We start from the raw sequence: 26297 nt of genomic DNA on the forward strand, positions 1-26297 counted from the left end.
CCCCCCCGCGCCACTCTTTTCTCCCCCCCCCGCGCCACTCTTTTCTCCCCCCCCCGCGCCACTCTTTTCTCCCCCCCCCGCGCCACTCTTTTCTCCCCCCCCCGCGCCACTCTTTTCTCCCCCCCCCGCGCCACTCTTTTCTCCCCCCCCCGCGCCACTCTTTTCTCCCCCCCCCGCGCCACTCTTTTCTCCCCCCCCCGCGCCACTCTTTTCTCCCCCCCCCGCGCCACTCTTTTCTCCCCCCCCCGCGCCACTCTTTTCTCCCCCCCCCGCGCCACTCTTTTCTCCCCCCCCCGCGCCACTCTTTTCTCCCCCCCCCGCGCCACTCTTTTCTCCCCCCCCCGCGCCACTCTTTTCTCCCCCCCCCGCGCCACTCTTTTCTCCCCCCCCCGCGCCACTCTTTTCTCCCCCCCCCGCGCCACTCTTTTCTCCCCCCCCCGCGCCACTCTTTTCTCCCCCCCCCGCGCCACTCTTTTCTCCCCCCCCCGCGCCACTCTTTTCTCCCCCCCCCGCGCCACTCTTTTCTCCCCCCCCCGCGCCACTCTTTTCTCCCCCCCCCGCGCCACTCTTTTCTCCCCCCCCCGCGCCACTCTTTTCTCCCCCCCCCGCGCCACTCTTTTCTCCCCCCCCCGCGCCACTCTTTTCTCCCCCCCCCGCGCCACTCTTTTCTCCCCCCCCCGCGCCACTCTTTTCTCCCCCCCCCGCGCCACTCTTTTCTCCCCCCCCCGCGCCACTCTTTTCTCCCCCCCCCGCGCCACTCTTTTCTCCCCCCCCCGCGCCACTCTTTTCTCCCCCCCCCGCGCCACTCTTTTCTCCCCCCCCCGCGCCACTCTTTTCTCCCCCCCCCGCGCCACTCTTTTCTCCCCCCCCCGCGCCACTCTTTTCTCCCCCCCCCGCGCCACTCTTTTCTCCCCCCCCCGCGCCACTCTTTTCTCCCCCCCCCGCGCCACTCTTTTCTCCCCCCCCCGCGCCACTCTTTTCTCCCCCCCCCGCGCCACTCTTTTCTCCCCCCCCCGCGCCACTCTTTTCTCCCCCCCCCGCGCCACTCTTTTCTCCCCCCCCGCGCCACTCTTTTCTCCCCCCCCCGCGCCACTCTTTTCTCCCCCCCCCGCGCCACTCTTTTCTCCCCCCCCCGCGCCACTCTTTTCTCCCCCCCCCGCGCCACTCTTTTCTCCCCCCCCCGCGCCACTCTTTTCTCCCCCCCCGCGCCACTCTTTTCTCCCCCCCCGCGCCACTCTTTTCTCCCCCCCCGCGCCACTCTTTACGCCCCCCCGCGCCACTCTTTACGCCCCCCCGCGCCACTCTTTTCGCCCCCCCCCGCGCCACTCTTTACGCCCCCCCCCGCGCCACTCTTTACGCCCCCCCCGCGCCACTCTTTACGCCCCCCCCGCGCCACTCTTTACGCCCCCCCCGCGCCACTCTTTACGCCCCCCCCGCGCCACTCTTTACGCCCCCCCCGCGCCACTCTTTACGCCCCCCCCGCGCCACTCTTTACGCCCCCCCCGCGCCACTCTTTACGCCCCCCCCGCGCCACTCTTTACGCCCCCCCCGCGCCACTCTTTACGCCCCCCCCGCGCCACTCTTTACGCCCCCCCCGCGCCACTCTTTACGCCCCCCCCGCGCCACTCTTTACGCCCCCCCCGCGCCACTCTTTACGCCCCCCCCGCGCCACTCTTTACGCCCCCCCCGCGCCACTCTTTACGCCCCCCCCGCGCCACTCTTTACGCCCCCCCCGCGCCACTCTTTACGCCCCCCCCGCGCCACTCTTTACGCCCCCCCCGCGCCACTCTTTACGCCCCCCCCGCGCCACTCTTTACGCCCCCCCCGCGCCACTCTTTACGCCCCCCCCGCGCCACTCTTTACGCCCCCCCCGCGCCACTCTTTACGCCCCCCCCGCGCCACTCTTTACGCCCCCCCCGCGCCACTCTTTACGCCCCCCCCGCGCCACTCTTTACGCCCCCCCCGCGCCACTCTTTACGCCCCCCCCGCGCCACTCTTTACGCCCCCCCCGCGCCACTCTTTACGCCCCCCCCGCGCCACTCTTTACGCCCCCCCCGCGCCACTCTTTACGCCCCCCCCGCGCCACTCTTTACGCCCCCCCCGCGCCACTCTTTACGCCCCCCCCGCGCCACTCTTTACGCCCCCCCCGCGCCACTCTTTACGCCCCCCCCGCGCCACTCTTTACGCCCCCCCCGCGCCACTCTTTACGCCCCCCCCGCGCCACTCTTTACGCCCCCCCCGCGCCACTCTTTACGCCCCCCCCGCGCCACTCTTTACGCCCCCCCCGCGCCACTCTTTACGCCCCCCCCGCGCCACTCTTTACGCCCCCCCCGCGCCACTCTTTACGCCCCCCCCGCGCCACTCTTTACGCCCCCCCCGCGCCACTCTTTACGCCCCCCCCGCGCCACTCTTTACGCCCCCCCCGCGCCACTCTTTACGCCCCCCCCGCGCCACTCTTTACGCCCCCCCCGCGCCACTCTTTACGCCCCCCCCGCGCCACTCTTTACGCCCCCCCCGCGCCACTCTTTACGCCCCCCCCGCGCCACTCTTTACGCCCCCCCCGCGCCACTCTTTACGCCCCCCCCGCGCCACTCTTTACGCCCCCCCCGCGCCACTCTTTACGCCCCCCCCGCGCCACTCTTTACGCCCCCCCCGCGCCACTCTTTACGCCCCCCCCGCGCCACTCTTTACGCCCCCCCCGCGCCACTCTTTACGCCCCCCCCGCGCCACTCTTTACGCCCCCCCCGCGCCACTCTTTACGCCCCCCCCGCGCCACTCTTTACGCCCCCCCCGCGCCACTCTTTACGCCCCCCCCGCGCCACTCTTTACGCCCCCCCCGCGCCACTCTTTACGCCCCCCCCGCGCCACTCTTTACGCCCCCCCCGCGCCACTCTTTACGCCCCCCCCGCGCCACTCTTTACGCCCCCCCCGCGCCACTCTTTACGCCCCCCCCGCGCCACTCTTTACGCCCCCCCCGCGCCACTCTTTACGCCCCCCCCGCGCCACTCTTTACGCCCCCCCCGCGCCACTCTTTACGCCCCCCCCGCGCCACTCTTTACGCCCCCCCCGCGCCACTCTTTACGCCCCCCCCGCGCCACTCTTTACGCCCCCCCCGCGCCACTCTTTACGCCCCCCCCGCGCCACTCTTTACGCCCCCCCCGCGCCACTCTTTACGCCCCCCCCGCGCCACTCTTTACGCCCCCCCCGCGCCACTCTTTACGCCCCCCCCGCGCCACTCTTTACGCCCCCCCCGCGCCACTCTTTACGCCCCCCCCGCGCCACTCTTTACGCCCCCCCCGCGCCACTCTTTACGCCCCCCCCGCGCCACTCTTTACGCCCCCCCCGCGCCACTCTTTACGCCCCCCCCGCGCCACTCTTTACGCCCCCCCCGCGCCACTCTTTACGCCCCCCCCGCGCCACTCTTTACGCCCCCCCCGCGCCACTCTTTACGCCCCCCCCGCGCCACTCTTTACGCCCCCCCCGCGCCACTCTTTACGCCCCCCCCGCGCCACTCTTTACGCCCCCCCCGCGCCACTCTTTACGCCCCCCCCGCGCCACTCTTTACGCCCCCCCCGCGCCACTCTTTACGCCCCCCCCGCGCCACTCTTTACGCCCCCCCCGCGCCACTCTTTACGCCCCCCCCGCGCCACTCTTTACGCCCCCCCCGCGCCACTCTTTACGCCCCCCCCGCGCCACTCTTTACGCCCCCCCCGCGCCACTCTTTACGCCCCCCCCGCGCCACTCTTTACGCCCCCCCCGCGCCACTCTTTACGCCCCCCCCGCGCCACTCTTTACGCCCCCCCCGCGCCACTCTTTACGCCCCCCCCGCGCCACTCTTTACGCCCCCCCCGCGCCACTCTTTACGCCCCCCCCGCGCCACTCTTTACGCCCCCCCCGCGCCACTCTTTACGCCCCCCCCGCGCCACTCTTTACGCCCCCCCCGCGCCACTCTTTACGCCCCCCCCGCGCCACTCTTTACGCCCCCCCCGCGCCACTCTTTACGCCCCCCCCGCGCCACTCTTTACGCCCCCCCCGCGCCACTCTTTACGCCCCCCCCGCGCCACTCTTTACGCCCCCCCCGCGCCACTCTTTACGCCCCCCCCGCGCCACTCTTTACGCCCCCCCCGCGCCACTCTTTACGCCCCCCCCGCGCCACTCTTTACGCCCCCCCCGCGCCACTCTTTACGCCCCCCCCGCGCCACTCTTTACGCCCCCCCCGCGCCACTCTTTACGCCCCCCCCGCGCCACTCTTTACGCCCCCCCCGCGCCACTCTTTACGCCCCCCCCGCGCCACTCTTTACGCCCCCCCCGCGCCACTCTTTACGCCCCCCCCGCGCCACTCTTTACGCCCCCCCCGCGCCACTCTTTACGCCCCCCCCGCGCCACTCTTTACGCCCCCCCCGCGCCACTCTTTACGCCCCCCCCGCGCCACTCTTTACGCCCCCCCCGCGCCACTCTTTACGCCCCCCCCGCGCCACTCTTTACGCCCCCCCCGCGCCACTCTTTACGCCCCCCCCGCGCCACTCTTTACGCCCCCCCCGCGCCACTCTTTACGCCCCCCCCGCGCCACTCTTTACGCCCCCCCCGCGCCACTCTTTACGCCCCCCCCGCGCCACTCTTTACGCCCCCCCCGCGCCACTCTTTACGCCCCCCCCGCGCCACTCTTTACGCCCCCCCCGCGCCACTCTTTACGCCCCCCCCGCGCCACTCTTTACGCCCCCCCCGCGCCACTCTTTACGCCCCCCCCGCGCCACTCTTTACGCCCCCCCCGCGCCACTCTTTACGCCCCCCCCGCGCCACTCTTTACGCCCCCCCCGCGCCACTCTTTACGCCCCCCCCGCGCCACTCTTTACGCCCCCCCCGCGCCACTCTTTACGCCCCCCCCGCGCCACTCTTTACGCCCCCCCCGCGCCACTCTTTACGCCCCCCCCGCGCCACTCTTTACGCCCCCCCCGCGCCACTCTTTACGCCCCCCCCGCGCCACTCTTTACGCCCCCCCCGCGCCACTCTTTACGCCCCCCCCGCGCCACTCTTTACGCCCCCCCCGCGCCACTCTTTACGCCCCCCCCGCGCCACTCTTTACGCCCCCCCCGCGCCACTCTTTACGCCCCCCCCGCGCCACTCTTTACGCCCCCCCCGCGCCACTCTTTACGCCCCCCCCGCGCCACTCTTTACGCCCCCCCCGCGCCACTCTTTACGCCCCCCCCGCGCCACTCTTTACGCCCCCCCCGCGCCACTCTTTACGCCCCCCCCGCGCCACTCTTTACGCCCCCCCCGCGCCACTCTTTACGCCCCCCCCGCGCCACTCTTTACGCCCCCCCCGCGCCACTCTTTACGCCCCCCCCGCGCCACTCTTTACGCCCCCCCCGCGCCACTCTTTACGCCCCCCCCGCGCCACTCTTTACGCCCCCCCCGCGCCACTCTTTACGCCCCCCCCGCGCCACTCTTTACGCCCCCCCCGCGCCACTCTTTACGCCCCCCCCGCGCCACTCTTTACGCCCCCCCCGCGCCACTCTTTACGCCCCCCCCGCGCCACTCTTTACGCCCCCCCCGCGCCACTCTTTACGCCCCCCCCGCGCCACTCTTTACGCCCCCCCCGCGCCACTCTTTACGCCCCCCCCGCGCCACTCTTTACGCCCCCCCCGCGCCACTCTTTACGCCCCCCCCGCGCCACTCTTTACGCCCCCCCCGCGCCACTCTTTACGCCCCCCCCGCGCCACTCTTTACGCCCCCCCCGCGCCACTCTTTACGCCCCCCCCGCGCCACTCTTTACGCCCCCCCCGCGCCACTCTTTACGCCCCCCCCGCGCCACTCTTTACGCCCCCCCCGCGCCACTCTTTACGCCCCCCCCGCGCCACTCTTTACGCCCCCCCCGCGCCACTCTTTACGCCCCCCCCGCGCCACTCTTTACGCCCCCCCCCGCGCCACTCTTTACGCCCCCCCCGCGCCACTCTTTTCTTCTCCCCCCTCTTCCCCCCCCCCCTTGACCCCCCTCTTTCCCCCCCCCCCTTGACCCCCCTCTTTCCCCCCCCCCCTTGACCCCCCTCTTTCCCCCCCCCCCTTGACCCCCCTCTTTCCCCCCCCCCCCCCTTGACCCCCCTCTTTCCCCCCCCCCCCCCTTGACCCCCCTCTTCCCCCCCCCCCCCACCCTTTACCCCCCTCTTCCCCACACGGGTTGCTCTACGGAGGGTGGGTGTGGACGTGTTGGGCCGAAGTGCGGAAAGTGGCCCTGTTGGGATTCTGATTCATGATCGCAGCCTTAAATGTACCCAAGGTCTCTGCCTGACAGTTCTCTGTGGCAAGGAGTTGCAAAGATAGTCAACCCTTGGACAGAAAAATCTCCTCCTTATTTCGGTCTGCAATTAGAGCCCTTTATTCTGAGTCAATGCCTTCTGGCCCTAGACCCTCCCATGAGGGGAAACATCCTCTTAGCATTTACTCTGTCGAACCCGTTTAAAAACCCTACATGTTTTAATGAGATCACTGTCATTCTTCTAACCTCCAATGAGCGGGGTCCCAAACTGTTTAAACTTAGTTCATTAAGACCTATCCCTCCATACTGGGGATCATCTGAGTGAACCCTCTCTGATCTGCCCTCTTCTGCCCCCTTCAGGTGGGCATGAAATGTTTTGGAGAGTTATCTCAGAGTAGAACGCTGGAGATCTCCCTAAACAGATACCCATCCCTCACCCAACGTCGCGTCTGTAATTTTTAAAAAATTAGTTATCTGAGAATTTGTTCTTAAGAAGTTGATTCCCAACGTTTACCTCCATTATCATTTGAGGATAACTTTCCTTTAACCCTGAGGTTTTAGAAGTTGGGATAACAACCTAACAAATCATTAAATAAAAGGAATGGGGTAAGGTGGATATGAACATTTTCCTGCATTGGGCGATGTCTTATTTTATTTATTTATTTTCTAAAAAATGTTATTATTAGAAGAAAGTGAGGACTGCAGATGCTGGAGATCCGTGTCAAACAGCATGGCACCAGAAAACTGAACAATATCAGACAGCATCCGAGGAGCAGGAGAGTCGACGTTTTGGGCATAAGCCCTTCATCAGGAATGGGTGAAGAGCTGATGCTAGAAACATTTGACTATCCTGCTCCTTGGATGCTGCCTGCCTGGCTGTGCTTTTCCACTTTTTGACTGATTTCTTTTCTGATTTTTGTCCCATGTACTGAGATACAGTGAAAAGTGTTGTTTTGCGTGATATACGGGCAGATAGTACCATACAAAGTGCACCAGGGTAACAGAACGGAGTGCAGAATACAGTGTTACAGCCGGAGAGAGAGAGAGGAGAATTAACGTTTTGAGAGGTCCATTCTGATAATAGGAAGAAGCTGTCCTTGAATCTATTTGCACATGTATTCAAACTTCTGTATCTTCTGCCTGATGAAAGAAAGTATAACCAGGATGGGAGAGGTCTTTGATTATATTGGTTATTCTCACGAGGTAGAAGTGTAGATGGAGTCGATGGATAGAAGGTTGGTTTGCGTGATGGACTGGGCTGTGTTCACGACTCTGTAGTTTCTTCTGGTCCTGGGAAAGAGCAGTTGCCATACCAAGCTGTGATTCACCTAGCTAAGATGCTTTCTATGGTATATCTATTAAAAAGTAGGAGTCCTTGTGGATGTGCTAAACTTTGAGCCCCCTAATGACGTAGAGACGTTGCTGTGCTCTTGCGTTGAGGTGGGTGGCGGAAGACTGATAGTCACTCGCAGGAACTTGATGCTCGCGACCATCTTCACCATTGATGTAGACAAGGGTGTTCCCTCCACTCTGCTTCGAGAAAGGGGATTGGCTGACAGGAGCTCAGTGGTCAGGTTGCACCCTTTTTAAGAAGTGTTTTCTTTGCTAAACGACAAGGCCTTCTTTGTCAACTTCTGGGGGTGGGGGTTAGAAATGTCCAGAGGTGTGCAGGTTAGATGAACTAGCCATAGTAAATGTGGGGTCTGGGCGTGGGATGGGATCTGGGTGGGATGCTCTTTGGTGGGTCAGTGCAGACCCAATGGGCTGAATGGTCTGCTTTCACACTCTGTGTAGGGATTCCGGTTCTATGAAATCAGGCCAGTGTGTTCTGGCTATAGTGGGAGTGCAATGAAGGTTTTCCAGACTGATTTCCTGGGATGGCAGGACTGACCTATGAAGAGAATCTGGATCTATCCAATTCTGACAGAACTAGATGTGGGGAAATGCAGGCAGGATGTTCCCGATGACCAATAGCTCCGGGCTCTCTGGTCATGGTCTTAAGGATATGGGGTCGGCCATTGAGGACTGAGATGCGGAGAAATGTTTTACCCAGAGAGTGGAGAGCCTGTGGAATTCTCTGCTATAGAAAATTGACTCTTTTTCAGGGTAGTTAGATACAGTTCTTGGGGCGATAAGGGCATCGGGAGAAAGTGGGAACGGGGTGTTCACTCATGGGATGAAGGCATTACTACCCAGGCCAGCTTTTATTGCCCATCTCTAATTGCCCAGCAGGAAGTTATAACCAGCCTGGGAGTCTGGAGTCACATGTAGTCCAAGTAAGGATAGCAGATCCCTTCCTGAAAGGATATTGGTGAACCAGATGAGATTTTCCAAGCAATCAACAAATGATCATCATCAGACTCTTAATTCCAGATTGTTATTGAATTCAATTGGTGCGATTCAAGTCCAGGTCTCTGGATTAACAGTCCAGCAATTAATACCACCAGAACATCCCCTCCCCTGGTATTTGTATAGTCCCCCACTATCACTGGAACAGCAAGGCCGAATGGCCTACTCCCACTCATAATTTCCCTTTCTGTTGCGTCGTATAGTCAAACAATATGGAAGTAGACCCTACTCTTCCATGTTAATCAGGTTTCCCAAACTAAACTCATCCCACTTGCCTGCGCTTGGCTTATATCCCTTCCCTATTCATGTACCCATCTAAATGCCTTTTAAATGTTGTATCTGCATCTACCAGTTCCTCTGGCAGCTCATTCTACATATGTACCACCATCTGTATGGAAAAAGTTGCCCCTCTGTCCCTTTTTTAAAATGTGTGTTCTCTCACCTTAAACTTATGCTCTTGAGTTTTGAATTCCCCTACCCAATTGAAAAGACCTTGGTTACTCACGTTATCTCTGCCTCTTGGGACTTCACAAACCTCTAAGGTCACTCCTCAACCCCTCTCCTATTTTATTGGGTCTCTCCTTCTGAAATGTTTCTCTGATGACTTGAGTCAGAGCTGCAGTGATGCTTTGAGACGGAAGTGGTACGTGGGTTTGCCTTTGGGAAGTAGGCCATGTTTCCATAGTGACGGTTCTCTTCTCTTCCCCCCCCCCCCCCCGTCTTGTAGGTGGTGCGACTACAAGCCAGTGGTTATCGAGAGTCACTGAGCTGGCCCGGGCGGCGGATTCCTGATTTTCCTTCCTTCGTGGTGTTCTGTTTGTCTTTGCTGCTCTTCCAGCATCATGTGTTCCGAAGGACCAGGAATTCCTGACTGGGAAAGCCACGGAAAAGGTCGATGCCAGTGATCCTTTTTCTTTTTAAAGCAACAATAATTCATACTGAGAGGACTTAGCCGAAAGAAATGGAGTGGCCTTGGATTTCCGGAATGACTTGGGTTAGACTAGGACATGCGTAGGGGTGAGGGAAAACCTGGAATTGTGAACTGGGATCCAATCCTGAATATGAATGAAAATTAATTAATGACTGCATACTAATAGTTGTATATATTAATACATGGCACATGATGCTCTGAAGAGTTTGCCTAGGCTTAGACCTGTAGCTTGGCAATGATCATGAATCATGGCCTTCTATTTATTTTGAGGTTTAAGGAGATGTAGCGGAGGGAACCATTTAAGTCTTGAATGTGGGGTTTGAGACATGTACCATGTGGTTTTCTATGATGCAAGAGAATTGACCTTTGAAATCTTTTAAAAATTCAAGTCTACTTGCTCGGGAGTGCAGGGCAAGTGGACGTCCCTAAATGATTGCAGGGAATATAGCTGTATATGGGTGACAATAAATCTATGGTGTCCTCCCTTTTACTACTTCTGAGCAGTATTCCATCTCCAATACTTGAACAGCTCTGGACATCTTGGAGGTAAATGAGGGAAGCAGCCTCTCTCTAGTGCTCCCCGATGACTTTTCCTCAGTTGTTGGCCAGGGTTAGAGCATCTCAGGCTTCCAGTTTGTTCCCAAGGGAACTCTGGATGATTTGAGATTTCCCCTTGCAAGTGGCCATCCTCCCTTGCCCTGGGTTGGGGTGGGGTGGGGGGATCGCATTTTCTACCAGGGAGGGCGTTCTTAAGCGGCAGTAGTTACTGATGGGGTTAACACCGGCATCTGCGGAATTTTGAATTTTAATTTGGATATACATTATTACCCATTGCCGCCTCTTATCTCGCTCCTTCTCACTTCCTGTCACCCATGTCGTTATCATGGATTTGCAAACCAGACCCTGACGGAAACAGGAAAGGAAATACAGTTTGTGGGTTTCCCTCCCCCAAACCTTTTTATGTTACAAACTCATAGATTTCTCTTGGATTTTTCTTTCTGCTTCCGGAAACGTACCACCGCACCAATTCCCGAAGCCTAAATCCTGGAAGGTTTGTAATGCTCGTTTCAGATCCCGTGACAGGGTTGAGTGTTTCTTTTGGATTCTGGTGTAACAGGTTTTGATGGAGCAGGAGATTGTACATTCTCTGTCTCTCTCTTTCCTCTTCTCTCTCCCCCATGTGATCTAATCGTCACAGAGAGAGGGTCAGTGTGCAGTTTGAGAACTTAAAAAAAAAAGTGAGGGACAGGAACTCGGGTGAGCACCCATTCTAACCTCCCCTCCCCACCCCATCAAAGTACAGGGATGCTGGTGTAATGCAATCACTAATTTAAAAACTATGACAGCTTAAGAACATCCTCCCTGGTAGAAAATACCTTCCTTTTGAAGTTTTGTACCAACTGAAGGTTGATGAGAAATCATTTTGGGAGATCAGGGTCTTTGCATTCGACCACCCATTAAAGAATTTAAGAATAAATTTATTCTAAAGTTTTGAATGATATGGTGGAGCGGTGGTTCAGTGTTATGATTTTTTTCCCCCTTTTTAACCCAGTATTTAAGATTCTTTTTAATAAATCCAATTTACAGCAATAGTTTTGGGAATGATTTTTTCAATCCAGACAGGAGGAGCCAGGTACCTGGGCTCACATCCTTCCTGCTTTAGTTTGGCGTCTGTGTGTGTTCCATAGTGTGGAGTTCCACTCCATGCTGTCCGTCCCTTACTCGGTTCCCAAATAGTACTGATCCCACCTTTCAGATATGAACTAAGTGTAATTTTAAACTAGCTTAAAAGTAGAGTCAATGGAGCGAAAGATGATAATTGAGCCCGTTAGACTTTATTTCATTCCCCAGTAGCGACATTAAAGGTGCCATTCTGTCAGGTTTTCAGAAAGAAATTGCAGGGGGGATTTCCTCGTTTTGAGGAGGAGGCTGGAGTGAAACTTTCTGGGAAACCTCTGGTGTTACTTCCTCTTGCACAAATAATATGATGAGTTTGAGTGATTTGTGCACAATATTTTGTTTTCTTTCCACTTTAAAGAGTGTTTGCTGGGGATCCTTTTTCTTACGGAGATTGTGGCCCCTTTTAAACAGCGTGCATTTTTATATTAAAGCTGTTGAGGAGATGCAGACTTGAGGTTGCTTTCTGCCCTTACCAGTGAAGGTTTCTAGGTGCTTCTGTACAGTGCTCACTGTTGAAATATTGTATGAGAGTGGGCTTGTCTATTTTTTTACAGTGAATAATTTTCAATAAAATGTGGGTTTTTTTTAAAAGAAACACCGTAATTTCTTTTCATTAACAATCCAATCTGTGGTGCATCGGCTTCAGGACCACAGAGCAACCTCACTACGCTGTTGTTGAAGTGTACATCACTGGATGCAAATAGCACCATTTGGGTAGAGTTAGAATAATCGACATCAGACTACAATCTGACATGTTCGCATTGAGGCACAGCAGATTTGTTCCTGGAGCGATGGGACTCGCACAAAAAGAAACTGGATCAACATGGTGGCTCAGTGGTTAACACTGCTACCTCACAGTTCCTGGGTTCGATTCCAGCCGTGGGTGACTGTCTGTCTGTGTGCATGTCGTTATCATGGATTTGCAAACCAGACCCTGACGGAAACAGGAAAGGAAATACAGTTTGTGGGTTCCCCCCCCTCCCCCCACCATGTCGGTGTGGGTTCCCTCCAGTTGGTCAGGTTTCTCCCACGCTCTCTAAAGATGTTCAGGTTAGATTGATTGGCCATGCTAACACAGCATAGGCGCAGATTGGGTGGGTTAGGGATAAGGCAGAAGGGTGGGTTTGGCTGGAATGCTCTTTAGAGAGTCAGTTAGGGTTCAATGGGCCAAATGACTTTCGCACTGTAAGGATTCTACAACTATACTTACTGCAGTTTAGTAGAATTGGGTAGGGTGGGATGAGACCGCTCCGAGAAACCCATAAATTCCATCAGGACTGGACTGGGTCAATGCAGAAAGGATCTTCCCAATGACTGGGATGTCCAGAACAAGGGCTCTCGGTTTAAGTCATTTAGAGCGGAGATGAAGAGAAATGCCTTCACCCAGAGAATGGGGAGCCTGTGGAATTGCCCATCGCAAAGTGGTTATAAAGTCAGAAAGATGTACAGCATGGAAACAGGCCCTTCGGTCCAACCCGTCCATGCCGACCAGATATCCCAACCCAATCTAGTCCCACTTGCTAGCACATGGCCCATATTCCTCCAAACCCTTCCTATTCATGTACCTGTCCAAATGCCTCTTAAATGTTGCAATTGTACCAGCCTCCACCACATCCTCTGGCAGCTCATTCCATACACATACCACCCTCTGTGTGGGAAAAAGTTGCCCCGTAGGTCTCTTTTATATCTTTCCCCTCTCACCCTAAATCTTTGCCCTCTAGTTCTGGACTTCCCCCACCCCAGGGGAAAGACTTTGCCTATTTATCCTATCCATGCCCCTCATAATTTTGTAAACCTCTATAAGGTCACCCCTCAGCCTCCGACTCTCCGGGGGAAAACAGCCCCAGCCTGTTCAGCCTCTCCCTATATCTCAAATCCTCCAACCCTGGCAACATCCTTGTAAATCTTTTCTGAACAACATCCTTCCGCTAGGAAGGAGACCTGAATTGCACACAATATTCCAACAGTGGCCTAACCAATGTCCTGTACAGCCACCACATGACCTCCCAACTCCAGTACTCAATACTCTGACCAATAAAGGAAAACATACCAAACACTGCCTTCACTATCCTAGCTACCTGCGACTCCATTTTCAATGAGCTATGAACCTGCACTCCAAGGTCTCTTTGTTCAACAACACTCCCTAGGACCTTACCATTAAATGTATAAGTCCTGTTAAGATTTGCTTTCCCAAAATGCAGCACCCTGCATTTATCTGAATTAAACTTCATCTGCCACTTCTTAGCCCATTGGCCCATCTGGTCAAGATCCTGTTGTAATCTGAGGTAACCCTCTTCGCTGTCCACTATACCTCCAATTTTGATGTCATCTGCAAACTTACTAACTGTACCTCTTATGCTCGCATCCAAATCATTTATGTTAATGGCAAAAAGTAGAGGACCCAGCACTGATCCTTGTGGCACTCCACCAGTCACAGGCCTCCAGTCTGGAAAAACAACCCTCCACCGCCACTCTGTCTTCTACCTTTGAGCCAGTTCTGTATCCAAATGGCTGGTTCTCCTTGTATTCCATGAGATCTAACCTTGCTAATCAGTCTCCCATGGGGAATCTTGTCGAAAGCCTTACTGAAGTCAAAACATTGAATATTTTCAAGAAAAAGTAACACAGTTGTTGGGACTGAAGGGATCAAAGGATGTGGGGTAAAATAGGAACAGGGAAATGTGTTAATGATCAGCTATAATTGTAGTGAACAACGGAACAGGCTTGTAGGCCCCAATTAAAAATACTATATATGAATGCACGAAGCATTAGAAATAAGGTGGATGAGCTTGAGGCTCTTCTGGAAATTGGCAGATACGATATTGTGGGGATAACTGAGACGTGGCTTCAAGTGTACAGGGCCTGGGAAATGAATATTCAAGGCTACAAGTGCTATCGTAAGGACAGACTGACGGGCAGAGGGGGTGGGATGGCCATGTTGGTAAGGGATGATATTCAGTCCCTTGCGCGGGGGGACCTGGAATCAGGGGATGTAGAGTCAGTGTGGATAGAGCTGAGAAATTCTAAGGGTAGAAAGACCCTCTTGGGAGTTATCTACAGGCCCCCAAGCAGTAGTCTGGATGTCGGATATAAGTTGAATCAGGAGCTGAAATTGGCCTGTCGCAAAGATGTTACTACAGTTGTTATGGGGGATTTCAACATGCAGGTAGACTGGGAGAATCAGGAGGGCATTGGACCTCAAGAAAGAGACTTTGTGGAGTGCCTCCAAGATGCATTCGTAGAACAGCTGGTGCTGGAGCCTACCAGGGAGAAGGCAATTCTGGATCTGGTATTGATCAGGGACCTCGAAGTGAAGGAGCCATTGGGAAGTAGTGACCATAATACAATCTGCAATTTGAGAGGGAGAGGGTACAATTGGAAGTGACAATATTTCTGTTGAATAAGGGGAGCTATGGAGCTATGAGGGAGGAGCTGGCCAAAGTTCAATGGTGCAATACCTTAGCAGGGATGACAGTGGAGGAACAATGGCAGATATTTCTGTGTATAATGCAGAAGATGCAGGATCAGTTCATTCCAAAAAGGAAGAAAGATCCTAGGAGGAGGCATGGGTGGCCGTGGCTGACGAGGGAAGTTAAGAAACATATAAAGTTAAAAGAGAAAAAGTATAACATAGCAAAGATAAGTGGGAAAACGGAGGACTGGGAAGCTTTTAAAGAACAACAGAGGATTACTAAGAAGGAAATACGCAGAGAAAAAAATGAAGTACAAAGGTAAACTGGCCAATAATATAAAGGAGGATAGTAAAAGCTTTTTTAGGTATGTGAAAGGCAGAAAAATGGTTAAGACAAAAATTGGGCCCTTGAAGACAGAAACAGGGGAATATATTACGGGGAACAAAGAAATGGCAGAAGAATTGAATTGGTACTTCAGGTCTGTGTTCACTGGGGAAGACACAAGCAATCTCCCAGAGGTAACAGTGGCTGAAGGACCTGAACTTAAGGGAATTTATATTTGCCAGGAATTGGTGTTGGAGAGACTGTTAGGTCTGAAGGTTGATAAGTCCCCGGGGCCTGATGGTCTACATCCCAGGGTACTGGCTCGAGGTGGCTCGAGAAATCATGGATGTGTTGGTGATTATTTTCCAGAGTTCGATAGATTCGTGATTAGTTCCTGTGGATTGGAGGGTGGCTAATGTACTACTTTGTAAGAAAGGAGCGAGAGAGAAAGCAGGAAATTATAGACCAGCTTTTTACAATATATATTAATGATATAGAAGATGGTATTAGTAATAACATTAGCAAATTTGCTGATGATACTAAGCTGGGTGGCAGGTGAAATGTGAGGAGGATGTTAGGAGATTACAAGGTGACCTGGACAGGTTAGGTGAGTGGACAGATGCATGGCAGATGCAGTTTAATGTGGATAAATATATGGTTATCCACTTTGGTGGCAAGAACAGGAAGGCAGATTACTACCTAAATGGAATCAATTTATGTAAAGGGGCAGTACAGAGAGATCTGGGTGTTCTTGTACACCAGTCAATGAAGGTAAGCATGCAGGTACAGCAGGTAGTGAAGAAGGCTAATAGCATGCTGGCCTTCATAACAAGAGGGATTGAGTATAGAAGCAAAGAGGTTCTTCTGCAGCTGTACAGGGCCCTGGTGAGACCACACCTGGAGTATTGTGTGCAGTTCTGGTCTCCAAATTTGAGGAAAGACATTCTGGCTATTGAGGGAATGCAGCGTAGGTTCACGAGGTCAATTCCTGGAATAGCAGGATTACCTTACACTGAAAGACTGAAGCGACTGGGCTTGTATACCCTTGAGTTTAGAAGACTGAGAGGGGATCTGATTTAAACATATAAGATTATTAAAGGATTGGACACTCTGGAGGCAGGAAACATGTTTCCGCTGATGGGTGAGTGCCGAACCAGAGGACACAGCTTAAAAGTATGGGGTAGACCATTTAGGACAGAGATGAGGAGAAACGTCTTCACCCAGAGAGTGGTGGCTGTGCGGAATGCTCTGCCTCAGAGGGCAGTGGAGGCCCAGTCTCTGGATTCATTTAAGAAAGAGTTGGATAGAGCTCTCAAGGATGGTGGAATCAAGGGTTATGGAGATAAGGCAGGGACAGGATACTGATTAAGGATGATCAGCCATGATCATATTGAATGGTGGTGCAGGCTCGAAGGGCAGAATGGCCTACTCCTGCACCTATTGTCTATTGTCTACCCTCCCTATTTTTTATGGTGCTATGTTAAAAACTAATCCAACTCTAAGCTAGAACTTGATATATATGGGGATTATTTTTATCGGGCGGTATTTTGACTTAACTGTGTAATAGTGTTACTTTGACAAGTGTACCTGAACTTTTGTTTGTTTTTACCTGCTTGACCAAACTGTCTACTGTTATGACACAGTGATGAACCCCTCTGTTAATTAAACCAACACCTGGAAAAGCTCACCTCTCCTCATAATCTGTTTAAAATATGAGTGCTCAAGAACTCCCAAATTCCACTATTTAAAGAAAATAGCATTAATTTAATGTTCACTTTTAGAGTTAAAAAGAAACAATATTCACAACTCCAAGCCCTCTTTTCTCTTAACTGCTTATTACTTGCCTCCAACTCTACAACAATACGTTATTCTAATAAGACACATCAAAATTACATCAACTTAATTTCAAAACCATATAGTGGCTGTTGCCATTGGTACCTTTTTCCAGCTGAAGACCTCCCTGGGCTGTTGTCTGTTTTTTTTTACTGTGAATATATTTCACATGAAAAGGTACCTTTGATAGATGATATTTCCTAATTTCTTAGGTCTCTCTGGATGGCAGTTGCTTTGTCCAATTTTCAAAATGCCTGCATTTTTATATTCCCCCAACATAAGATCGTCTCAGTGGTTCGATGTTGGCAAAAAAATAAATTCAAACGCAACTGGCGTTTAGTATCCTGGGGCATAATTCAAACTGGTTAAATTTGCATAGTTCTCAAGACAGCAACTAACTCGGCTATCTATTTCACAGCCAAATGTTACATATTTTCACTTTTCCAGTACATTCTTAGACTGCCAGCTAGTCAAATTAGTCGTAAGTTTTCAATTCAGAACAGCAGTCACTGTCTGTTAAAGGTACAGTACACACCTTCAACTTCATAGCACTAGAACCCAAACACATCCCCTGTCATCAAACTGTGAGATTGAGGTGTTTCTAAAATGATTGGATTCGGGCATGGATGACAAACTGCCCAGGGAATATTTGGGATGGGAGGGGAGTGAGGGGAGGAAAGTGGCAGAGGGATGGCATTAGATTGAGCACCAAAACAGCGGAGTTGTTCCTGAAAGGTTTCCATAAACCCTTTGTTAGGCCCCAATTATATTATTGGGTTGAGTTCTGGTTGCTATACTTTAGGGGTCTTCCCACCCACCGAGACAGAGGAATTTGCCAGAATGGGTGACTTTGGTTAAATGGAGAGGTTGGCTGCTTCCCCACAGTTTTCAGATTTGTGAACGAGTGTCTTGTTCTCTCTGTGCACTTTCTCTGCGGCTGTAACACTGTATTCCACGCTCCAGCCGCTGCTCTGATGAACTTTTTATGGTTTGATCTTGCCTGTAGAGCACAGGGAACAACGCTTCTCACTCCTTTGAGCTGCACGTGACAGCAACCAAATCAAGTCAAAAAGCTGAGAGGCGATTTTGTTCTTCTGTTGATGGAAGAGGCAGAGACGTGCCAAACCACTATTACAAAGATGTTCAGTGTGATTGTGAGGGAGAACTGTTTTGACTGCCCCAGCGAAGGGTAATGACCTGGAAACTTCACCCTTGAGAAATGTTGGAAACAATTCATGATTTTTGAAAGGGAATTTGGGTGAGCACTCTAAGGGGAAATAAGCCAAACACCGGGCTCTTGTGGTACAGCGGTAACGCCCTCTACTTCTGGAGGAGGGGAGTAACAAGGATTGATCTATGGTATGCTGGCATGCACTAAACAGTCTGCATGTAACCACATCACAATCCTAATGCTTTGGCCATTGCATGTTCTTGTTTCAGTCTGCGGAACCAACGCTGCAAAGGCTCAGAGTAGATCCACACCTGCTTCCTCAGCACTTTACCTTTACCTTATTTCCCAACATTGAAAAGTCCCACCAAGTCCCGGAGGGAAGGACAGTCCCACACTCCCAGAGGAGGGGGAAGAAAGGAGAGTGTCTCACCCACTGTCCCACCCAATGCTAGAGGGAGGGGAGAAACGATGGTGTCTGACCCACTGTCCCAACCGGTCCCAGAGGGAGTGGGGAAAGGACAGTGTCTGACCCACTGTCCTACCCAGTCCCAGAGGGAGGGGAAAAGTACAGTTTCTGACCCACTGTCCTACCCAGTCCATGAGGGAGGGAGAAAGGGCAGTGTCTAACCCATTGTCCCACCCAGTCCCAGAAGGAGGGGGAGGGGAAAGGACAGTGTCTGACCCACTGTCCCACGCAGTCCCTGAGGGAGTGGAAAAGGATAGTGTCTGATCCAATGTCCCACCCAGTCCCACAGGGAGAGGGGAAAAAGGACAGAGTCTGACCCACTGTTACACCCAGTCCCTGAGTGAGGGGGGCAAGGTCAGTGTCTGGCCCACTGTCACCCCCAGTCCCAGAGGGTGGGGGGCAAGGTCAGTGTCTGGCCCACTATCACACACAGTCCCACAGGGAGGGGGGCACGATCAGTGTCTGGCCCACTGTCACGCACAGTCCCTGAGAGATGGGGGAAAGAACTGTGTCTGACCCACTGTCCCACCAGTCCCTGAGGGAGGGGGCAAGGTCAGTGTCTGATCCACTGTCCCACCCAGTCCCAAGAGGAGGGGGAGAAGGATGGAAGAGTCTGACCCACTGTCCCACCCAGTCCCTGAGGGAGGGGGAAAGGACAGTATCTGACACACTGTCCGACCCAGTTCCAGGGGCAGGGGGAAGGAAAGTGTCTGACCCACTGTCCCACCCAGTCCCTGAGGGAGGGGGCGGGGTGTGAAGGACGTATCTGACTCACTGCCAGTAACCGGCCTTGGCTGTATTGTATATGAGTTAGGAGAAAGTGAGGACTGCAGATGCTGGAGATCAGAGCTGTAAATGTGTTGCTGGAAAAGCGCAGCAGGTCAGGCAACATCCCAGGAGCAGGAGAATCGACGTGAAGGGCTGAAGAAGGGCTCATGCCCGAAGCGTCGATTCTCCTGCTCCTTGGATGCTGCCTGACCTGCTGCGCTTTTCCAGCAACACATTTTCAGCTCTTGTATATGAGTTATTCCCCCACCCCTCACTGTCTATCTGTTTGCTAGGTGACGGACCTGGATCAGGTGTGCCTGTTCTAACAGGGAGGTTGTTATCATGAGTTGCTGTGGTGACTTTTCCACAGAAAGCTATCTGCAGCACATCACGGGGCAAGGTGTGTTTTCTCTTCTTCAGAACTCCACATGCTCATGACGCCAGGGCTTTGTGGTTTGAGGTCATGTCCCCTCAAGACATTTAAGAACAACTTGGATCAACATTAGAAATGCCTTGGAAAATTGTTGTGAAATAGGATTACAATCGGTAGACTCTTGTCATGCTGTACATACTCTGCTGAGATTTTGCAACACTGCTGCTCTGAGATACTGAGGTCTGGGGGAAACTGTCAAATACCCAGGCTTTGTGGGTTTCTGCTGGAGAGGTGGCTGGTCTTCAATGAACATAAAATGTCTCCATCTCACAAGGGGTCTGGTCTCCCTTTCCCCATTCAGATATCACTGCTCCTGCTGCGCTATGTCGCCATCTAGGGGCTTATGCTGCCCTTGGCCATTTACACCAACAACAACCTCACACTTAGGTAGCACCTTTAAAACGTGGGCACTGCAGGAATTGGAGTGTATTATTTCCACCTCCAACTCTAGTTTGACTTAATTCCTGCCCTCCCCTTCACTGTTTGATCACGCAACATTGTTGCCTGAGAAGGGCACTGCTTGTCACTGGCCACTCAGGTGTTTCCTCTCTTGCTGGTGGTGGAATATAAATAGAGATTTACACAGTTGTTGGTTTTCACTGTGTCCGAAACCAGCACACACGGCATGGGTGCTGGGGAAAAATAAGCACTACCGCTGTCGAGTGGTAGTCATAGAATCATAGAGATGTACAAGCATGGAAACAGACCCTTCGGTCCAACCCGTCCATGCTGACCAGATATCCCAACCCAATCTAGTCCCACCTGCCAGCACCCAGCCCATATCCCTCCAAACCTTCCTATTCATGTACCCGTCCAAATGCCTCTTCAATGTTGCAATTGTACCAGCCTCCACCACATCCTCTGGCAGCTCATTCCATATATGTACCACCCTCTGTGTGAAAAAGTTGCCCCTTAGGTCTCTGTTATATCTTTCCCCTCTCACCCTGAACCTATGCCCTCTAGTTCTGGTCTCCCCGACCCCAGAGAAAAGACTTTGCCTATTTATCCTATCCATGCCCCTCATAATTTTGTAAACCTCTATAAGGTTGGCCCTCAGCCTCCGACGCTCCAGGGAAAACAGCCCCAGCCTGTTCAGCCTCTCCCTGTAGCTCAGATCCTCCAACCCTGGCAACATCCTTGTAAATCTTTTCCAAACCCTTTCAAGTTTCGCAACATCTTTCCGATAGGAAGGAGACCAGAATTGCACGCAATATTCCAAAAAATAAAAAAAAGTGTCAAACATCCTGTTCACCCTGAGAGCTGCCTAAAACAAAAGAACAGTGGTGTCAGATATCCTGTAAAACAAAAAAAACGCCTTAAAGCAAACGCATAATTCCTAAGGCGCCACGCAAGAGCGATTATAAATCAAGGTATCAACACAAAACTGATTATAAATCAAGGTATCAACACAAAAGGAGGAAACTGGGGTGGACAGCGTATTCCAGAACATGGGAACTGTTCAAAACAAAGCTTTCATTTGTATAGCACCGCTGACATCCACTGGGCCTCTCAAAGTGCCCTGCAGTCAATTTGAAGTGTACATCACTGTTGTAACGTAGAAAAGCACTATTGGTGTTGGCATAGCAACCACTGGTGGAAAATCAGTTGCTGAATTAAATGTACATTTTTGCCATGTTTGTTCATGGGGTGTGGGATGTCAGTGACTGAGTTGATGTTTATTATCCATCCCATATGTCACCGGTGTAGGTGGTGGTGAACTGTCTTCTTGAACCACTGCCGGGACACCCACAATACTGTTAGGGAGTGAGTTCCCGGATTTTGACCCAGAGTCAGTGAAGGAACAGCGATATATTTCCAAGTCAGGCTGGCAAGTGTAGTTGATGGGGAACTTCCTGGTGAGGAGGGTGGGCGTGTTGGTGTTCCCATGCATCTGCTACCCATGTCCTTCTAGATGAGCAAGGTCCAAGGTTTGGAAGGTGCAGCCAGAGGAGCATTGGTGCCGTCTCTCAGAGATTCTGGAGGGTGAGATGAAGATTGGAAATTTGTGGAATTAACAATCACTGGGACTCATATAGCCATACAGGACACAGGAGGCCCTGCGGCCCTGCGGCCCTATGAAATCTGCACTGATCTATGCACACTGACTTATCCTTCCTGGTGAAGGTCATATGCTCGAAACTTCGACTTTCCTGCTCTTCAGATGCTGCCTGACTGGCTGTGCTTTTCCAGCACTTCACATTTTGACTCTGATCTCCAGCATCTGCAGTCCTCATTTTCCCCACCCACTCTCTCCACACGAATCCCACTTTCCAGCACTTACCCAATGCTGGGACATTTCAAGTGCTCGTCCACCTGCTTTTCAAAGGTTTCCCATCTCAACTACTTTCCCAGGCATTGCATTCCAGATTCCCAACACCAGCGGGATGGATTTGTTTTTCCTCAAATCCCTTCAAAACCTCCTGCTGTTCACTCAAAATGATGCACCCTCATTATTGACTCTTCAACTGCTTCTTATCAACACTGTCCATTCCTCCCCAACAATCTTATACACTTCAATCAAGACCTCGCTCAACCTTCTCCACTCCAAAGTAAATAACCTGAGTCTATCTATGATTTGGAGATGCCGGTGTTGGGCTGGGGTGTACAAAGTTAAAAATCACACAACACCAGGTTATAGTCTAACAGGTTTAATTGGAAGCACTAGCTTTCAGAGTGCTGCTCCTTCATCAGGTGGTTGTGGAGTACAAGATCATAAGACACAGAATTGAAAGCAAAAGTTTTAATGCTATAAATTCTGTGTCTTATGATCTTATACTCCACAACTATTTGATGAAGAAGCAGCGCTCAGAAAGCTAGTGCTTCCAAATAAACCTGTCGGACTACAACCTGGTGTTGTGTGAGTCCTAACTGAATCTATCTAGCCTCTGTGCTTGGCTAAAATGTAATATGGTTTAGTCCATTAACAGGGAAAAATAGTGGCGTAGTGGTACTGTCACTGGACTGGATTAAAGGGCAAAATGCTATGAATTCAATAAATCACAGAAGCCCTACAGTGCTAAAGCAGATCACTCAGCCCATCAAGTCCACACCACCCCTCTGAAAAGTATCTCACCCTGATCCACTCCATACCTGTAACCCTGCATTTCCTATGGCCAATCTCCCTCATGTGTACATCCTTGGAAATTGGAGCACTCAGAGGAAACCTGTGCAAACTCCACACTGGCAGTCACCCAAGGCAGGAATCGAACCCGTGCCCCTGGCGCTGTGAGGCAGCAGTGCTAATTACTGAGCCAACATACTGGCCCATCGGCTCATTGGCATCCAGCTTGTTGGTAGTGACCTGAATGGGTAGGTTACACCTCGCTGGGGGAAATCAAGCCCCACCATTTCAAGAGCTGTCACAAAAGTTGAATTGTTTTTTAAAAGTAGGGAAGACTCCCCCCATTTGCCAGTCTTTTAGACAAAGGGTGACAGAAACCACAAACCCAGGTGGCTGTACTAAAGAAGAATGACTATACAGATATAAAAGTTTTTAGCTACAGGTAAACAATTATGAACCCTCCACATACACCTTTTCCATTATAAAACTCTGCAAACACACACATATATGGACAGTTACGAATAAAAAAATGCTGTCAAGGGTGGAGAGGAAGACTGGGAAGGCAGTTCAAAGTGTCCAGTGCCCAGGGTTTGCAGAGAGATCCCTTTGTCTTGTCAGGTCCTGCTGCTTTGTGATGTTTTATCTCCAGGTGTTCTCATTAGGCACAGGCTAGCTAATTCACAACTTACAACACCACTGATGTGGAGGTGCCCGTGTTGGCCTGGGGTGGTCAAAGTTAAAAATCACACAACACTAGGTTATACTCCAACAGGCTTTTTTGGAAGTACTAGCTTTCAGAGAGCTGTTTCTTCATTAGGTAGTTGTGGAGCAGGGCCATAAGACACAGAATTTACAGTAAAATATTACAGTGTCATGCAACTGAAATAAGATATTGAACAATTTCAGTCCTGCTCCACAACCACCTGATGAAGGAGAAATGAAGGAGAAGCACTTCAAAAGCTAGTGCCTCCAAATAAACCTGTTGGACTATAACCTAGTGTTGTGGGATTTTTAATAACATCACTGATTTATTGGTAAAATCCACAGATTACAGCGACTGACAAGGGGAATTAAACTGGCTTCCTTGAGTTAAAAATCACACAACACAAGGTTATAGTCCAACAGGTTTATTTGGAAGCACACTAGCTTTCAGAGCGACGTTCCTTCATCAGGTGATAGTGGAGGGCTCAATCGTAACACAGAATTTATAGCAAAAATTTACAGTGTGATGTAACTAAAATTATACATTGAAAAATTGATTGTCTGTTAAGCCTTTCATCTGTTAGAATACAGTGATTATTTCACTTCTTTCATGTATAAATCACAAAACCTTTTTTTAAAAAAAGTTGCATTCTTGGGTTAGCTGTTAACAATGGTGATAGCTAGACAATATGTTGAAGGTGTTTTGTCCAAAACGTTCACACTCACCAGCTGTTCAGTTGCCTGGGAACCTGTGTGCAGGCAGAAAGCCTTTGTCATATCCCAAAATATCCCAAAAATTAAAGGGTGTCACAGGGCTGAGTTGAGTATGGTTGCCATTACAAAAGAGATAGTGCTAGAAAAGTTAAAAAGTCTTAAAATTGATAAATCTCCTGGCCCCGATGGGATACACCCTAGAGTTCTGAGAGAGGTGGCTGAGGAAATAGCAGAGGCATTGGTTGAGATCTTTCAAGAGTCACTGGAGTCAGGAAAGGTCCCGGATGATTGGAAGATGGCTGTTGTAACCCCCTTGTTCAAGAAAGGATCAAGGCAAAAGATGGAAAATTATAGGCCAATCAGCTTAACCTCTGTTGTTGGTAAAATTCTAGAATCCATCATTAAGGATGAGGTTTCTAAATTCTTGGAAGAGCAGAGTCTGATTAGAACAAGTCAACATGGATTTAGTAAAGGGAGGTCATGCCTGACAAACCTGTTGGAATTTTTTGAAGAGGTAACAAGTAGGTTAGACCAGGGAAACCCAGTGGATGTGGTCTATCTAGACTTTCAAAAGGCCTTTGATAAGGTGCCACACGGGAGGCTGCTGAGCAAGGTGAGGGCCCATGGTGTTCGAGGTGAGCTGCTGGGATGGATTGAGGATTGGCTGTCTAACAGAAGGCAGAGAGTTGGGATAAAAGGTTCTTTTTCAGAATGGCAGCCGGTGACGAGCGGTGTCCCGCAGGGTTCGGTGCTGGGGCCACAGCTGTTCGCATTATATATTAATGATCTGGATGAGGGAACCGGGGGCATTCTAGCGAAGTTTGCCGATGATACGAAGTTAGGTGGACAGGCAGGTAGTACTGAGGAAGTGGGGAGGCTACAGAAGGATCTAGACAGGTTTAGAGAGTGGTCCAGGAAATGGCTGATGGAATTTAACGTGAGCAAGTGCGAGGTCTTGCACTTTGGCAAAAAGAATAAATGCATAGACTACTTTATAAATGGTGAGAAAATTAATAAAGCCAAAGCACAAAGGGATCTGGGAGTGCTAGTCGAGGATTCTCTAAAGGTAAACATGCAGGTTGAGTCCGTGATTAAGAAAGCGAATGCAATGTTGTCTCTTATCTCAAGAGGGTTGGAATATAAAAGTAGAGATGTACTACTAAGACTTTATAAAGCTCTGGTTAGGCCCCATTTGGAGTACTGTGTCCAGTTTTGGTCCCCACACCTCAGGAAGGACATACTGGCACTGGAACGTGTCCAGCGGAGATTCACACGGATGATCCCTGGAATGACAGGTCTAACATATGAGGAACGGCTGAGGATATTGGGATTGTATTCGTTGGAGTTTAGAAGATTAAGGGGAGACTTAATAGAGACGTACAAAATAATACATGGCTTGGAAAAGGTGGATGCGAGGAAATTGTTTCCGTTAGACGAGGAGACTAGGACCCGTGGACACAGCCTTAGAATTAGAGGGGGTCATTTCAGAACAGAAATGCGGAGACATTTCTTCAGCCAGAGAGTGGTGGGCCTGTGGAATTCATTGCCACGGAGTGCAGTGGAAGCCGGGACGCTAAATGTCTTCAAGGCCGAGATTGATAGATTCTTGTTGTCTCGAGGAATTAAGGGCTACGGGGAGAACGCTGGTAAGTGGAGCTGAAATGCGCATCAGCCATGATTGAATGGCGGAGTGGACTCGATGGGCCGAATGGCCTTACTTCCACTCCTATGTCTTATGGTCATTGATAATGGGCCACCACTCCACAGCCCAGCCAGCCCATTGTCAGCCGAATCTCCATTCATCCACACAGCTCCAGCTCCTCTGTGACCTGATGCCCCACCCCTCTACCCCCACTCCCCTCCTCCTCCCCTCTCCCCCCCCCCCCCCCCCCACTCAAGCAAACAGAAACACAAACAACACTCACAATGAGGGTCAGCTACTTAAAAATGAATGCAGCAACCTTTCTACCACCCTTTGTTTTCAGCCCCTGTTCCCATTTCAGTTCACAATCAGAAATACAGCAAAATAAATAGATACAGTCTATTGTGATGAATAATAAATTCCACCGTACGTCTGACGTGGAATATATAATGTAAATATCAACAGTACTGTATTACAATTGCATTGAGACATTTCAGTGTAGGAGACACTTTCTATCATAATTCAATTTGTAATGTTTTGCAAAGTACTTTTACAAA

General features: G+C 51.9%; 1 protein-coding gene across 2 annotated transcripts in view; it reads left to right on the forward strand.

Annotated features, from left to right (window-relative positions):
• LOC122541404 (early estrogen-induced gene 1 protein-like) overlaps nucleotides 1–11808 on the forward strand; it is a 44976-nt gene extending 33168 nt beyond the window's left edge. For both annotated transcript variants that reach the window (XM_043678145.2, XM_043678146.2), the window contains exon 12: nucleotides 9330–11808. In XM_043678145.2, the coding sequence (XP_043534080.2) occupies nucleotides 9330–9369 (40 nt within the window). In that variant the 3' untranslated portion in view covers nucleotides 9370–11808. The remainder of the gene's footprint in view (nucleotides 1–9329) is intronic.
• Nucleotides 11809–26297: the final 14489 nt, after the last annotated feature.

The sequence above is a fragment of the Chiloscyllium plagiosum genome, unplaced genomic scaffold (assembly GCF_037043375.1).
Source record: "Chiloscyllium plagiosum isolate Xiang-an unplaced genomic scaffold, Cpla_swu_hap1 HiC_scaffold_35, whole genome shotgun sequence".
Lineage (NCBI taxonomy): Eukaryota > Metazoa > Chordata > Chondrichthyes > Orectolobiformes > Hemiscylliidae > Chiloscyllium > Chiloscyllium plagiosum.